Source organism: Ostrinia furnacalis, unplaced genomic scaffold, assembly GCF_004193835.3.
Source record: "Ostrinia furnacalis isolate ACB-3 unplaced genomic scaffold, ASM419383v2 OfSCF4894, whole genome shotgun sequence".
NCBI classification, from domain to species: domain Eukaryota; kingdom Metazoa; phylum Arthropoda; class Insecta; order Lepidoptera; family Crambidae; genus Ostrinia; species Ostrinia furnacalis.
Window position 1 is genome coordinate 216,907 of NW_021135133.1, and position 17,016 is coordinate 233,922.

Consider the following 17,016-nt stretch of genomic DNA (forward strand, 5'->3'; position numbering starts at 1 on the left):
GAGTCGTATAGTTTATTTTGCTATTTTAATCTTGCACCCGTACTAAAGTTAATGCTGTCGTAAATATATTAGAATATAGCACGACTGAATTCCTCACCCTGTGTAACGGTTTAAAAGTGAATAGTATATCTGCCAAGAAACTAATTTCAGTGCAGGTTGCGCTTTATTTTTTTCTTTTGTTCGGCCCGACTGAAAATATGTTGACCGAAGGAAGAAGTAGGTACGACTACATAGCGGTTACCAAGGCAGCGCAATATTTCGCGAGCACGGCGGCGGCGGGCGGGCCGCGTTTGAGCGTACGAGTATGTCGTATCGTTATTTTTTACTGTCGAATAAAATTGTCTAAATTTCCACGCATTATGTTTAATTTCATCCTGAATGTATCGTGTTTGGTGACGCCCTTTTAACTATAAATCGCGCGTCGCGTCGGCGACACCGCGGCCGGCCCTCGGAGCCGCCGGCGCGGGCGGCCAGTGTGTCTGATCTATTGAAACTAAAAGTAATAACATCGTGTGAATGTAAATATAGTAAACGTATTGCGTGTACGTGGCGGTGCACCGCCTCCTTGCAACTTTCGATGATAAATTATAAATTCTAGACTATTTCCGAGATATTTCGAAGATATAAATAACGTATTTTGTATTATTAAAATGTATGTTATGTGTCGATTCGCAATAAATGATTATAATGCAGATGTTGAATGCATTTACTTAGAAACTCTGGTGAAGTCACGTCGGCCTGCGCACGCCCTCACCTTCGTTCAACCTTATAAATTTTTGATCATGTACCGAAAAGTACCTTCCCATCAGTGCTGGCACTATTAAAATAATAAAGAAGTTTACAACAAAATGATTATATCAGTTATAGTTACCAAGGCCCATATTATGAAACGAAATTCTAAGTACCCATAATTACACTCAAGAATAGATTTAATGCTGTGATTTGTTCGCACGTAATTTAATCACAGGGTTGTTTCTGTTCTTGGTATTGTTATGAGCTTGTGTCAGAATGCAAGCTTACATTGGTGTCCCGTGTCCCCGCGCGTTGGCCGGCACTTCACTCTACACTGTATTATACCACACCTTACTTGTTATTCGATTTAATTGTAGAGAATACAAATTTGAAGTATCTTTTTTTTCTTCCTTTTTATTTCTCCGTAAGTTTATTGCTTCCATTTTATTCGAACTCATTACTATAAGATTTTTTTTTTAAATTTCATCAATCTTTATCTGTAAACACACGGTGCGATATCATGATTTGGAAAACAAACTACTTCTTAATTTTATTATTTTATGTCCATATTAAAAAAAAGTATTTACTGTAATAATCAAATATATCTGGCGAAAAAAAAACAATAAATTGTATAATGCACTTCCGTGCTATCGCATCTTATGTTTGCTCGCCCGTTGTGAAATTTTGTGTACTTATTTATTGTAAATATACTTTCAATTTTGCAATACCCGAGGACAGACATCGTGATTCGATTACGTTACGAACTGCCTCGTAATGAGCAAAGCAAAAAAAGAAGATAAATGTAAATATTTATCTTTAAGGAACAATAACAGGTTTAATTAGATTGTGGTGCCACTGTAATAATAAAATATATAATATATGTATTATGTAATTATAAAAATACTGCCATCAATTTAATAGTTACTTAATGAAGATTTCCATTCCATGTGACTTAGTAGTTACCTAAGGCTTTGCTAGAGTAGACGGGCCTGCTACACACTATGATTCGGCTGCTGCGCGGCCCTAAGTAGTAACCTAAGGCCTTGCAATAGTAGACTCGGGCCTGCTATAGTCTGGTCCGTGAGCACGTAGAATTTTGTCCAATGACCCCTAGCTACCCATCCTTATCGCTCGCGCGTAATTATGTTGCTATCGCGCTCGCACACTCACTGCGGGTGCCCGTCGCACAGTCGCGACAGCAATATAATTACGCGCGAGCGATAAGGATGGGTAGCTAGGGGTCATTGGACAAAATTCTACGTGCTCACGGACCGGGCTTTACACAGATTCGGCTGCTGCGGCCCTGTTCATGTCCGGGCTGCCCGGGCGACAGACGGCCGCGGAACAGGATCGGTCGTGGAGCAGGCCTCGGGCCCTCGGGCCCCGAACCGGTGTCTGTCCTCGGGTGGGCCTTCGCCCATCTTCTGTAAACATCTTTCTGGCCCCGCGACTATCTCACGAGCGATGTCGAATATCGATGCTCTTAAGAGTTACATTATTCAAAATAACCATTTGTCATGCACACGTAAACTCTGAATGCAGTAAACGTTCGTTGTATGAATTTCGGGTCTGGAATTTGTAGTGTATTTTGTTTTCGTAAAATGAGTAACCGCCTCCAGCGGGCGCCACTCCTGCGATGACGGTTCGGGGTTTAATACCCAGTCGACGCTTATACATTAACATGATCTTGTGTATAAATTATCTTCAATCTGTATTTTATTGCTAATTGTATAAATATTTTTGCGTGATTAAATCCCTAAAATGTGGCTATTCGAATGCTCAGTCAATTTTCCCCCTGGAATCATATTGAATTTTAAAAAAACTTGTAGATCAACGGTATGGTAACCTAAATTTTATCTCGAAGTTTTTTTGCGACTGATCCCATTGGGAAACTTGCAGGTCTGAGCGGCTGAATATCTTTTTTATGATTAACTACATTTTATTGCGTTATTTATACAGTTTTATATTGTATTTTTCAAACTTGTGTTGTTCGGTTGTAGTGCCTCTAGTGTTAGTTCGCGCGTCGACCACCGGCGCAGGAGTGGCGCGCGTGGGCGCGACTCCCTCTGTAATAGAGACGTACTTTTTGTAACACGCCGTGAGTTTTATTTCGCCAAACCCTACCCCTTATTATTAAATGAACTTATTGGCTTAGACCGCTATATGGATAAATCAGCACAATTTTTCTGAAAACACCGTAATGTTAAAAACATCTGTTGCAGACCTTGATGAGACTAATAAGTCCCCATGTACTTGCAAATTATTTATATATGTATAATATGACATTTTTATGATATTATTGAGATATTTTAAAATGTTTCAAATTATTTAAATTATTATGACGCAAAATTTTTAATAACTTATTAATAATATACTTACTTGGTTTAGTAATAATAATTTATTTATTTGCACAGAAAGTTTAAAGATAATATCTTTTATGAATTACATATTATGTAACCCTTAGTAAATGAAATGAAAGTAATTAATGTTACATGTTTATTAATTACTAGCTTTCCGCCCGCGGCTTCGCGCGCGTGGACTACATATTTTACGGAACCCTATTTTTTTCCAAAATAACATTTAACCTATGTTACTCTTGGATAATGTAACTTTCGAATGGTGAAAGAATTTTTAAAAACGGTCCAGTAGTTTTTGAGCCTATTCATTACAACCAAACAAACAAACAAAGTTTTCCTCTTTATAATATTAGTGTAGATTTCTATCTCTGGAGGGAAGATTGATATCGCCAAGCCGTTCTACTCGTGTTTAGAGATGCATGTTACAAATTGGCGGGCATTTAACCCGCGCACGTAAATAAATTATTTGTGTTTGAGGTACAATGCAGGCAGACAAAGAAGGTCTATCAATAAGCGTAATCACCGTATACAAGAGTTCTGTATCCTGATGCTGCCTGCCTGAAAGCAATAAAAATAATTACTTAATACCAAATAAATCAAGCAAATAATTTATTGTGCGGCGAATTAAATTAAACGTTATTTAGTATCGCAGTTCGTCAACGTGTGCACTCGCTCGGCCGGCCAGCGCGCAGCGAGCCTACCGCGCGCCGGCCGCGGCTCGGGCGCGCGCAGCCGGGCTCGGGAAGCGCAGGCCGCAGACAGCCGCGCACTCGCCGCAGGACCGCAGCCGCGCACCACGCGACACGGTGAGTGTCCAACACTTTACTCCGTACTTTTTTAAACTTCTTATAAATTCGTTCATACATAAACAAGTAAATTTAGACATTCTAAAACCACAAAATTAAAATTTATATTTAATAGCTGTACTAATTAACTAAAACTTATGATGATTGATAATGTTTTGACATTTTATAATGTGTTTGTTATGTTTTAAAAAAAAACAAGTCATATGTAGAGGCAAAGTAAAATAAATGTAGTACTTCGTCAAATCACGAGCGGGATTTGTGAGGAGTTTTAAATATTAAACGTGTTGCATGGAGTGACCGTAGACCGGGGAACTTTTTGTAGCGAAAACTGGTTTAGGGAGTCGGGAATACTTGATGAGCCGGCTTAGAGACTTAGCACGCGCTTTTGCGACACGCTAATGTAGGTGTCCGTCACATCCGAGCTGAGATTGCAAAGTCGGCTTTATTCATTAACTAGCAAAATGTCCTGGCTTTACATGGATGATTTTTTTGATATCCAATGCTTCCCGGTTGAATTCTATTGAGTGACGACTTAAAAATTCTGACACTAGTTTATTTAATTGTTTATTAAACAGGACCGGACAAAATTTTGATGGAAAACTTAATAATTTGTGTTTTAGTATTGCACTCGTATTACACTACACACAGGACACTTAATACCAAGAAAGCTGGGCTTTGTTCTTATCTTTTATCGAAAACTTACTTCAAGTTCTATCTAACTTCGTATTTAAATCAAGCACGTTGTTTCAACTTTGAACCCAATAACTTCCCTACCTACTCGTCAAGTAACTTTTATAAAAGTATCTTCATCCATCAGTGTGTGTGCGAAATGAAATTATTGTCTTAAAAGTATTTCCACAAAGAAAGAATCTTGTTGTATGCGCGTCGTGAATGGACTATTGAAAGAGTGTTTTATTTGTGAGTCGTTACACGACTATTTGTTTGTGTAAACCGAACTGTCGGCACAGATGCTCGCTTGCAGGCGGACGAATTCTTTGCTTCATTCGGTTAGAACAGAGTTAACCAATAAACGGTTAAAATTTTAACTGAAGGTTTATCGTCCAATTTTGCTGGTACCAATCTGATATTTTTTGATTCACTGAATCGGCAAAATATTATCTACCATTTTATTTGAATGCAACTAAACATTAATTAGTAAATGTCTTCTGCCTTTGGCGCCTGAAAATAAAGTTTTTTGTCGCATTGTGTTGTAAAAAAACTTTATGATTATTTCATCCGCAACGTTCACAAGTTTGCATCTCTTACCTCAAAGTAGGATTTACAACTCAAATCGGCAAAATTTGGGCGGTAGTAACATTTTTTATTGGCTGCTAAGGGATGATTCTGTATTCTGGTTGTGGTTAACTATTGAGTACCATACCATTCATACCACCTGCATAGCAAAGTTTATTATTCCGCAGCATTTAGTCATGACGGCGCATGGCCGCATGGTCGTTACGTATGTTAGTGTTTGTGCTTGTATCTGAGCGAAATGTGTTAAAATGGTCTTGTTTGACCGAACCACTCCAATAAGATGAATGTTACTCAGTAGGTTTACTTACCCCTACTGTACGACTCGTATTTATATTACGCGTATCGCACTAATCCAACAAAGAAATATGTATTGAAGGTCTACAGAAACAAGCAAGTTTCTGTATATGAACAACATTGCCAAATTAAAAAGCAGTTTCTGTAGACTTTCAATATCTCTACAACCATAAGTTCCCAGGTTGATCCAAAAGAAAAGAAAATATGATATGAAAAATACATGATAGGTGCTTGGCTAAATAGGATTCTTTGTAGGTTTTAGTACATCTCTTATTTGTGAGGTCTTACCCAGCTTGGCTGCGCTGTGGCGCGCTGCCGAGCGGCAATAAATCCGCGCTTGATTACACCGCGCGGCTTCACGAGCAGAATATTCACAAGTTAGTTATGTGCTGCGCTATCCGATGTTCCCTGCCTATCGAACAGCGCCATAAACTTCGATTACAGCATGAGTAATATCCTCCAACCACTCACAGTATGAGGGTACGAGTATAGCAAGTAGGTACATACCTACTCGATACAATAATCAGACTTCATTTTCTAAATCTAGACTTTGACTCAAATTCAAATTTCCAATGAAACAGCGCATGGTCCCTTTCCCCCCAAATGTACTATGGGCTCTTCATGAAGTTTTGCTAGACCTTATTATCGTTAACGTCATCCACAGTCGCTTGATTCTACCACTGTAAATCTACTGCACTTGCTACAGGTATCAGCAACTTCATTTGATGATTTGATCATCATAAAATGAGTGTTGGCATAATTTAATATCGCAAAATGTTATAAATATGAGCGCACATTGACACACAAAGCTTTGTGTATTTTTCTCGCTTTTATCTGTCGGGGGTCAGCGCTATCTGCGGACGCGATGCCCGCTTCCGCCCGCGCGCCCGCTTGTCCTGCCGCCTGCCGGCTGACCCACATACGAATTTTGTCACATAAAATATTCGCGAACAATGGACTATCTTGACCGTTGGTCCTACTTTTCAGAATACACCAAAGTGTAACATAAAATTCCAGAGTCGTCTCCGAATTCAATCGAGGAAAATTTAATAAGTTATGTGTTACGTCTAACGTCCCGTCTTGAGGGTCGAAATTCAAAAAAGTTTATTCTTATGGACATTGGGTATTACCCTTACACTATGTGGTCGGCGGCTGGCTTCATCGTCATTATAGCGCTGCACTGCACTCGATGCAGCAGCCATAAATTAATTACAGACTCCATGCACTTCTGACGTTTGCATATTATGTGCAGCATCTGCATAATATTTATGTCCTTCCTGTTGTTGCGATCTCTTATCATTATTTTCACAGCACAATTAATAAGCAACCCGTAGATTATTTTTCCGATATCTGTATTGCATATTATTCTATCCTTAGAATCTATTTTACATAATTTTGTTCCTATTCAAAGGGCTACGGTTATCTTAGAATCCCAGTGATGTTTCGGTTATGTTAACATTAAACCTATATAATCCTCGCTCTACAGAAATCCGAGAGGATTCCGGAGAGCTTTTGGCACTCCTACTTGAAAGCGCCCTCAAAGCCTTTGCTCGATTGCCAAATCAAATAATTCAATGTAAGGAGCGCTGACGGCAAGGAGCTTTACTTTTGGCTTCAAAGTGCACTTCAGAAGGGAACGTACACACAAAAAACAATACTTTGTAACAGTCGCACATAAAAAAGCAATTAATGATAAATATTGATTAGAATGCCTCTCGGTAAGTAACACAAATTAACTATAATGTATTTAGGTAAATTTGGTATAGCAACGTGGCCCAAAATATAATTTTGCTTCTGGAACAAGAAGCTCGTATAATCTAAGACGGCCGTATAACTTTTCGGCGTAGTCGTAAAGCGGCGAGCGGCCGTCAGATCGCGGGCACGGGGACACCAATCTGGGGTTATCGTCGCCAGATACCGAGGTTCAAAAATACTGATGATATCCATATTTTTATACACTAATCGCCAAATGACTATTCGATTATGTTGGTTTTTGCTCATTATGTGGGACAATTTGTCATTCAATCGAATATGTAATATGCGATCTAGTATACTCGTACATTGCAAAGGTACAAGTACACTCGCGAGCAAAAGTATGGAATCACTTACATGAAGTTGTTTCCACGCGAACTTGTGTACTAACGAATTTGTTAGGAACAAAAAAAGTGACACCATTTTAAAGATTAAACTTTTATCTTTAAATTGATACCAAATTCATTTAAATCACACCAGTATTTAAAAAGATATCCCGGCTGATGTGAAGAAGTAACGAAAAAGACATGTATGAACTGTTTGATACGTCGCGAGTTGCGGCCTATTTACCCCCTATAAAAGCACGCGTTTTCGGATTTTTGCTTTCACACGTTGATTCATACACATCTCCGCTTCTTTTGACACTTTACCTGGGATTCTACACTTTCAGAAGCAGCACAAATCGTTGCACTATTGCAAGAAGGGCTCAGCCAGCGAGCTGTCGCACGTCAGCGCCACATAAGCCAGTCCTGGGTTTCGAAAGTTTTAAGACGCTTTCGGGAGACTGGTGGCTTTATCCCGAGACCAAGTTCTGAACAGCGCCGGCGCACATCGCAGAGGGAAGACCGTTTTTTCATGTCAACCTCTCCATGAAATCGTCATTTGACTGGAATCGACGTCCAGNAATAGTGCAACGATTTGTGCTGCTTCTGAAGGTGTAGAATCCCAGGTAAAGTGTCAAAAGAAGCGGAGATGTGTATGAATCAACGTGTGAAAGCAAAAATCTAAAAACGCGTGCTTTTATAGGGGCTAAATAGGCCGCAACTCGCGACGTATCAAACAGTTCATACATGTCTTTTTCGTTACTTCTTCACATCAGCCGGGATATCTTTTTAAATACTGGTGTGATTTAATTGAATTTGGTATCAATTTAAAGATAAAAGTTTAATCTTTAAAATGGTGCCACTTTTTTTGTTACTAACAAATTCGTTAGTACACAAGTTCGCGTGGAAACAACTTCATGTAAGTGATTCCATAGTTTTGCTCGCGAGTGTATTATCATAATGTCTTGTTTAATTGTTTAAAAAATCAATACAAGATCTAACAATATTCCAGTCGTCTATTGACAAAGCCTGCAGCTGTGCGGGCTGGCCATCCCTCGTCCGTTGCGTGCGAAGATCACTGCCCCGGGCATTGGCGGCTCTATTGACGTGCACATGAATCTAAATGCACGGGATGCTGATTCACAGTTGCTGTATCGCGCCAATGAAAAACGCATATTTTATCCGCACTTACCATGCGAATAAATGGGCCATGATTGATGTTTATTGGAACTGAAATTGATACGCTGTTACATAGCGCAAACAAAAATTGCTTGCTGCTGTGCGCGGTTCAATATAATAGTTACTAATATTTACATGCTTATTTTCGATCGCCTTTGCAACTGAGGCGTTAAAACTAAGAAATCATCATATCAAGATTAATTATATTAAGGGTTATTTAATTAACCTATATTTAGATCCCCGAGTTGCAATTTTATCGCCAGCCACACTCATGACCATGTGGAATTTTATATTGTTTGAATGTTAGTGTTGCCTGCGACTTCGTGTCTGTACATTTATTATGCTGCATCATACACATGTCACATTGTGTAAACATTGAATAATTTCATAACTTTCGGACCCTAGTGTAATAGTCTCATTACCCTCGATAGACCAATGAGGCCGAGTGAACTTGCCCCGGTGGTGGCAGCCGCTGCATATTTGGGTCAATGGAAACAAATAGATGTTGGTGCGAGATTGCGTGTGCTCCTTGATTTCAATTCATTGGCAATTATTGCTCCATTCAGCTGCAGCACGGGCCAGTGAAGTGGGACGAGGGATGACCTGATGTAATATTGATAGCGGTCCAAAATCTCGCCGCGGTTCTTGCGCCAAATATGGCTGACGCATGCCTACATAAAGTTACTTGAATCCCATAAGGCAACATAGTTAGCCAGTATATGGTGTTCTAATGAAATGTTCATGTAGTCTAGTACTTGTACCTACAGTGCATTTTGATTTAGCTTATTGTTGAACTACTAATTTACCTACGCTTTAGTTGCAACAAAACCCCTAGTATAAAGGTGTACGGTGCAGTAAATAAAAAAACTCAAAACTCATAAAACTCATTTTATTTTTGCAAGTAGGCTTTTAAAACGCACTTTTACTTATACACACAAAAGCATCCTTACATAGATAGGTACGTTTTACAGCAGGGCGTTCCCTAACCGTCATTGGCTCTATACACTAATGAATAGTTATATCGGTTTCGAAGAATCTCCAGCGATTCCTGCAGCTGCAGGCGATGATGTCAGCTTTGTCGCCAATTAGTGCGCAGCTCCTGAAAAATTACATCACTCGTACTTATCTATATTATGCCGAATGCAAACAGTGTTACGGTATGCCTACATGATGACGCTAATTTAAACTATTCTATCCTATCATTCTTCTTATTATCTTTACTAAAAACTTGTTTTATCCCGAAACATTTTCCTAGTTTAGTTAAATAATCTTGGTCAATTTATGTCAATGCAAGAGCATTGAAGACCCTAATGAATTGTATGTAATTCTATTTTGATGGTTATCCCAAATCGGGCAATCGTTGCGATCGTTATGGGTTGTGCAGATGTGGTGAGGTCACCGCCTGGTGTCGAGTTGCCCGCGCACCGGCCGCTCGCGCTGCTAACGACATCATGTCATCTGACTCAGCACCATTCTAATATCGATGCCATTTAAGAGCAGCCCGTTGTGCCTACGAGCGCACTAAGCGTTTTTATTACAAGTTTATTGGCCTTTGGTTGATAATGTCATCACAATTATTCATTCATGTAAAGTGAGCATTACTAAGCATCTAAGGGAAGGGAGCATTACTAAGATTTGATCAAATCTGCACTTTTCGTGTAAGCTCCGAAAGCTATTACTGCAGTTGAATCGTTGGCCGCACGCCGCTCTTTGCTTTCTACTCTCCGTAATAATTATATCACTTTTGGACTTAATTTATTCAAGAGTAGAAGAGGAACTTTCATTGTTCGTGTTCAACTCTACTAAGTTTAAGTACAGCAAGAAGATAATCTGTTTTTGTGTGATTATCTCCCGAAAGTTTGCAAGTTGAAACTAATTACTGGCCTCGTGTTTCGCACTGTGACTTGCTGGCAAACTTTGTCGGTGCCCGGTATTTAGTTCAGCAGCTCTTCCCATTTCCTTACTGCTATAGGCGCAAAAATTACCATGCAAAAAAAATATGGCTTTGGAGAACTGTTTCGGTTAACTTGTAAATAATGTTTTAACTTGATATACTTAACTCATAATAATTATCACCCTTTCTGACTCTGTTTATTGTTTATACCGTAATGCTATGCACGGCCGATGATAACGTGTCAGCTATGCGTAATGGCCTATGGCTGCAGGAGTTCGAGACGGGACGATAGCGAAGTTGCGCGCACGCTCGAAATAGCTCCATAAACACGCGCGCTGCGGTTCACCTGCAACTCGACCAAACTTCCAGCGGACCAATACAAACACAGCGATGTAGTGCACTCAGTACCAGATTGCTAAACATCCCGGTTGTTAGTCCACATAAAATTGTAGTGTTACCTTTTGATATTTCTCCACGCGCTACAATTTATTTGACTGTTGTATTTTACATACTGTGCTACCGTAGATACAATTTTAGTAAACTTGAAATATTTTTGTTATAGAGAGCGAGCAGAATGAGGGGTCGTCTGTTATTGTTGGCCCTACTGGTCGCGGTCATATGTACCGCTGACGCACAGGTAAATAATACGTACTTATAAGTAAAAATAATTGAAGTTTAGGCGACTTTTTTTTTGTTTTATGCCTTCACGGAAGCGTAGACTGCATCCCACTTAACACCAGGTGCGATTGTGGTCAAATACCTGCCTTGTTATGTATAAAAAAAAGTTCCATCGAGACGTAGGTATTCTTTATTTCCGCGTCTATGAAATAACGCCTCTCGTAGACTTTAGTTCTGCAACTTTTTTGTATCAAATCAATGTGTAAATATTTTTCTATCAATGAATATTACTTGTACCATTTAATTTTAGCACGTGCTCTAGCACATAACTAATATCCAAGAATTATACTCAGAGCCATCTACCGGAGCGCTCACAAAGAATGTTTGTTTCAGCAGAAGCACCGGCGCCGGCACCGGCGGCCGCGCACCACCACGACGGAGGCGCCAGCGGTAGGCGAGCGGGAGCCCGAGCGCGAGGACGCCGAGGCCGAGCACTTGGAGCTGGGCATGGCCGAGCGCCTCGACGAGCGCCGCTTCCAGGTCAAAATAAAAAATAAATCAAATTCAAAATATTTATTCATAGTAAAATACATATTGCGTTGAACAATTTACAAAAATACATTACATTCTATTTCAATTAACTAATTATTAACATTTATTAACTAAAAATTATTTCACCACTTTGCTCTACTGGTACCGAATAGATACAGTCTGTTGACGACACAAGATTTTCAATCGAACTATTATAAAGTCAAAGTCAAAGTCAAAATTTCTTTATTTGTTTAGACTAATAAATAGTTCTTACAAATCGTCATATGCTCTTAAGGAGCCTCTACGTGTCTCATAATCTTTTTACCCTACCAGCGCGGCGCTTCGAGACCAACATTTGGCAAGTGCTGAGAAGAAGCGCTGCAACAAACTCAGTCACCACTGTCTGCCGGTTAATATAAATAAATAGAAATAGTAGTAGTAGGTACATTCGATTCAGGAGCAGTTCACTGAATTTACCATGCATTCTTGTATGGTGTATCATAAGAATGGGTATACAAGATTGCGTGGTATATTAAACAAGGTAGTGACGTGCTAATATCTAGACTTACATATTAAGGTACTAGTAGAAATGACTCGCATACATAAATTTGAATAACTTGGATTGACCAGTCCCCGAAAGCAGCGCCTGTTCACAGACATGACGAGTGAACCAGCCATCGCTTCACTCGACCATATATACATGTTGAGACGGCGTTTATATTGTATATTTATTTTTTTCTTTTTACAGGATGCGGAAAAGGCACGCGTCAACGAAATCATGAATGAGGGTGAAGGTCTCTCTGATAACGAAGTATTCCCGGATGGTAAGTTTTGTGGCACAAAAGAACCAAAATGACAATCTCTTAAATTTCCCATTCCATTTTTTTTCTATTTTAAAATGATAAGGAGTTTCTTTAGTATATCTTTAAAGTGTTGAGTGCGCCGTGTGCCCGCAGACCCGTGCCTGAAGGTGCACTGCAGCGCGGGCCGCGTGTGCGAGATCGACGAGCACGGCGACGCCGTCTGCAACTGCATCAAGGAGTGCCCCTACGAGACCGACTCCCGCCGCAAGGTACACCTGTCGATAGCTAATCCTTTAACCGACTCGACACTTTCCAAAATGCAGCTATAGATCGTTTCATCCACGAAGACGCGCCCCACCATTCTTCCGCTAATGTTCCGCACGTTAAATATTCCATGAGTGCACACGCACACTACAATAATGAACCGATCTACAGATGAATAAATCAGGAGAAAGATAACCAGCTGCTTCTTGATGTAGGAGTTCAGTATTTACCGCAAACGTTTTCAGTTCTTTGACCACATGTTTGTTTGAGTCAGCGAGGATGTTACTCTATTCGAAGAAACCACGACAGATGTTAAATCAGGGCTCCCATTAGTCCTATCCTGCGTATGTAACTATGATATGTATGATAGGCAGATATGTACCATCCTAGACTGCATCTCACTTAACATCAGGTGCGATTGCGGTCAAATACCTGCCTTGTCCTGCATAAAAAAAAACCTTCAGTTACTTTTGAGCGTATAAGATTATCCTCCTATGGCTAGCGTCCTATGGCTGAAATGATGATGATGTGTGTATATAATCAGTGTGTATTTCCAGGTGTGCACGAACCACAACGAGACGTGGTCGTCGGACTGCGAGGTGTACCGCCAACGCTGCCTGTGCCTGGACGGCTCCGAGCTGTGCCGCGCGGCGCAGTACCACCACGTGCAAATCGAGTACTACGGCGTGTGCCGCGAGATGCCCGTACGTACCGACCCTTCGTCAACTATTTATTTGACACGATTCCCCAATAATTCGAAAACCACTTTTTTATAAGATACTTCATTCTGGTGGTTCCTTTTAAATTACCTGTAAATCTAAATTTTTTGGTAGCATTGTAATTGAAAAAAGTAGTTTAATGAGGGTTTTCGCGAATGAAAAATCCGCTAGATGGCGGGACGTGGATGTGGGGTCTGACTGCTGCGTGATTGGTAGATTTTGACATATCTCAATGTCATGTCAAAAATAACCAATCATGCAGCATTTGGACCTCGCGTCTACGTATTGCCATCCATCTGGCGGATTTTTCAATCGCGAAAACCCTCATTGAAAAAAGTAGTTCGAGTTAACAAAACAGTGACGTCACTTGCTTGTATTTCCATACAAAATCTACGAGAGAGTCTCGTTTTGACAGTTTTAAAAAGTACGTCAATTTATTGTGATATCAACACGTATTTATTTATTTATTTGAACACCAACAAGATTACATTGAGGCTTGTTAAATTTTTTTTTTTTTTTTATTTATTTTATTTATTTNTTTACCTAGTATAACCCATCTCTATAGGTGTCATGTCAGGGGCAAACTGTCACGCGGGACACGTAGCCGACATCAATTTAATACCTGACAACAGAAATTAAATTACATTTTGCATACTTTTAACACCGAGCATAAAAGTTGGTAAGCTACTTACTCGTATGTAGTGTAGAGAGTAGTACATCTTCCAATATTTACTTACCAAAAATCGAGTAAGATTTTCATTATGTAGGAGTTCATTACTTATTTTGGATAAGATACTACTTGGTGCGTCTCTACTAAAGCCTGGTCCGTGAGCACGTAGAATTTTGTCCAATGACCCCCAGCTACCCATCACTCACCCGCAGTGAGTGTCACTGCGGGCGCCCGTCGCACAGTCGCGACAGCAATATAATTACGCGCGAGCGATAAGGATGGGTAGCTTGGGGTCATTGGACAAAATTCTACGTGCTCACGGACCAGGCTTTACTCACTTTAACATACACAGGGCTGATAAATCATTGAAATTCGCGATCTCATTATAAAGCATGATAGATAACAATTCTCTTCCTCTTTTATATTGTACCAAAAGTACTTACCAGTCCATCATCTGAAAGATGCTATTTAAGCCATTTGTGTTGTTACAATCAGCTAATACTGGCTTGACCATGACTGACACCACGACAGAAGTAGACTCTGAGAACACTGAGGCTAAGAAACCAGTAAAAGAGATCCCCGTGGTGCAAGACCAAGGATTCTTCCAGCACGATACTGGCGACACTTATGACGGCTTCTTCGAGGCTAAGAAGAAAGATAGAGTCGCCAAAATGCATGGTAGGTATCGTGCCCTATCTCTATACCAGTCTATTTTTTAGTCAGTAAGTACTTAGGTAAGTAAGGTCTATTGTGTCCATAGCAAAGGTAGGGGATACGCTTTACCATACCATTTGACTACAAAGAAAAGAACATGTTTGTTATCTAAAACTTCCCACTAGCTACCAAAATGCTAGTGATCCATCCAGTAGCGTGTGACTACAACTATAAAAGCCCTCCAAATCTTTATTGAATGTTTTGGTCTTTATCTAAACTTACTGGAGCGTAACGTAGTTCAATCCATCCCGTACGGAGACGTCACGGTCTATATGTTCAAATGGTTATTGCTTGCTTGCATTCGGTAATAACATTGTAAGTTTGTAATAGCGCTATCGCTTTTTTGTTTTACTAGCTTGTAGTGGGGTAGCAGGTAGCTGATAAATATTTTTACGCTACTACAATTTGGGTAGCCTATCTTTCGACGAAGTGTAGGTAAGCAGGCCTCCCTCTAGGATAGACCGATGATCTAGTGAAGTTCGCGATAAACACCTATGGGCAGAGTTCCGGTCGTTGTGAAAATACTTAAGGGAGGTCTTTGTCCAGAGATGGAAGTCATTTGGATGAAACGAACGAACCTGTCTCTCTATAGGTCCAGGGCTGTACACCACGGTGGAAGGAGACACTTACATGGGCACGTGGGACGCGGACAAGCTAGGCGGGAACGACGAGGTGACTGTGGCCTTCACAGACGGCTCCCGTTACGAGGGGTTCTTCAAGGACTGGAGCTACTCTGGACGTGGAAGGCAGGTTTTATTGTTTCAAACTTACTCACTAGTAGGTATCCCCAGATACAAGGTCACCTACAAGGTGAACCGACGACATCGTAAAGGTAGCAGGGAAGCGCTGGACGCAGGCCGCTACCGAGGCCTATGTTCAACAGTGGACGTCCTATGACTGAAATGATGATGATGATGATCCCCAGTAATTTTTTAGAACTTCAGCTACTTGATTTTCATAAAAAGAATATTATTTCCTCACTCCTAAGGTACTACTACCCAGATGGCAGTATCCTAAGATGTGACTTCAGCGAAAATTCGCCTGTTGGTTTCTTAACTCTCTCAGACCCGAACGATCACATTTGGTTGGGCAAAGCCGAGCAAGGCTACGGCTGGTTCGAACCAGTGAACCACTTCTACGATATGCTGGAGAAGACCAAAGATTCCGGGAAGTCCAGACGTCGGCTGAAGAGCAGTGCACCAGACTCCAAGTCGTCTCCGTCGAAGTCTATTAAATCTATATCCAAAGTTAAATCTTAGGTCTAACTCAAACGTTAAAGACGAGAAAGAAGTGTTGTATTCCTATTATTTATACTTAAGTACTTACCTACTTCTGAAAGTCATTAGGCATGCTTATCTTTATTTCTTTATAAATTACTTACATAAATAAATTAGTTCTTACAAAACATACGTTTACGTCATTCGTAGTTATTCATCCCACCACACCTAAAACAGTACATATTGTCTTAACGATATCGCGTTAAGACCAGCAGTTGGTGTGCTTTTTGTTTCACACTTCGGTATAAACGTTAATTTCGTCACAGGCCCTTTACTTATTTAGCGGAAAGTGCGAGCAAGCTACAATCATTAAAGTAAACAGGACGGAGTGTGAACATGGAAATGTTACCGGATTCAGTAATGGGTTACACTCTAAGTACTGTTACTTGCTCCTCCAGTTAAAATACACACTCCATGCGACACTTCACCATTTGAACCCACTTATCTTACGGTGTAGCAAGCGCATACAATCGGAAACAATTTATAAACTTATTAGTAGGATATTTTTATTGCGCTTTATCTGGTAAAACTTTCCACGAGTAGGTAATTCGGCGGAGTGAGGAATAATTAATTAACAGTATGCTCATTCTGATCACACACTATCATTGTTAATTTTAATGACCCAGAAATTAAGTAGGTAGTCGTTTCATTAACATACTGTGCCAAGAACACGCCATATAACCGCTCGATATGATCACCACAATTTTGCGCACGGCAACATAAGGAATGATGGCAATTTGCACGGTCAAAAACAGAAGTCAGACGGCCTGCCGCCTACATGTGACTGTGACACGAAACATTAGAAATAAAATGTTTGCTTTGTGTTTTG

At 40.2% G+C, this 17,016-nt stretch overlaps 2 protein-coding genes across 9 annotated transcripts; both read left to right on the forward strand.

Annotated features, from left to right (window-relative positions):
- The first annotated feature begins 3,807 nt into the window (after nucleotides 1-3,807).
- SPARC (secreted protein, acidic, cysteine-rich) lies at nucleotides 3,808-13,583 on the forward strand. Its single transcript, XM_028314693.1, has 6 exons — nucleotides 3,808-3,895; nucleotides 11,154-11,228; nucleotides 11,606-11,749; nucleotides 12,489-12,564; nucleotides 12,697-12,812; nucleotides 13,365-13,583. Exons 2-6 carry the CDS (start codon nucleotides 11,166-11,168, stop codon nucleotides 13,581-13,583), a joined length of 618 nt encoding a protein of 205 aa, XP_028170494.1. The 5' UTR covers nucleotides 3,808-3,895; nucleotides 11,154-11,165.
- Nucleotides 13,584-14,104: 521 nt separating this feature from the next.
- On the forward strand, nucleotides 14,105-16,311 carry LOC114360125 (MORN repeat-containing protein 4). 8 transcript variants are annotated; one of them, XM_028314702.1, is made up of 4 exons: nucleotides 14,105-14,205; nucleotides 14,549-14,874; nucleotides 15,503-15,656; nucleotides 15,899-16,311. In XM_028314702.1, exons 2-4 carry the CDS (start codon nucleotides 14,658-14,660, stop codon nucleotides 16,167-16,169), a joined length of 642 nt encoding a protein of 213 aa, XP_028170503.1. In that variant the 5' UTR covers nucleotides 14,105-14,205; nucleotides 14,549-14,657; the 3' UTR covers nucleotides 16,170-16,311. The 8 variants fall into 8 exon arrangements, with proteins under 8 accessions (XP_028170503.1, XP_028170502.1, XP_028170506.1 ...); XM_028314701.1 differs by having other exon boundaries at nucleotides 14,692-14,874; XM_028314705.1 differs by having other exon boundaries at nucleotides 15,976-16,299.
- Nucleotides 16,312-17,016: the final 705 nt, after the last annotated feature.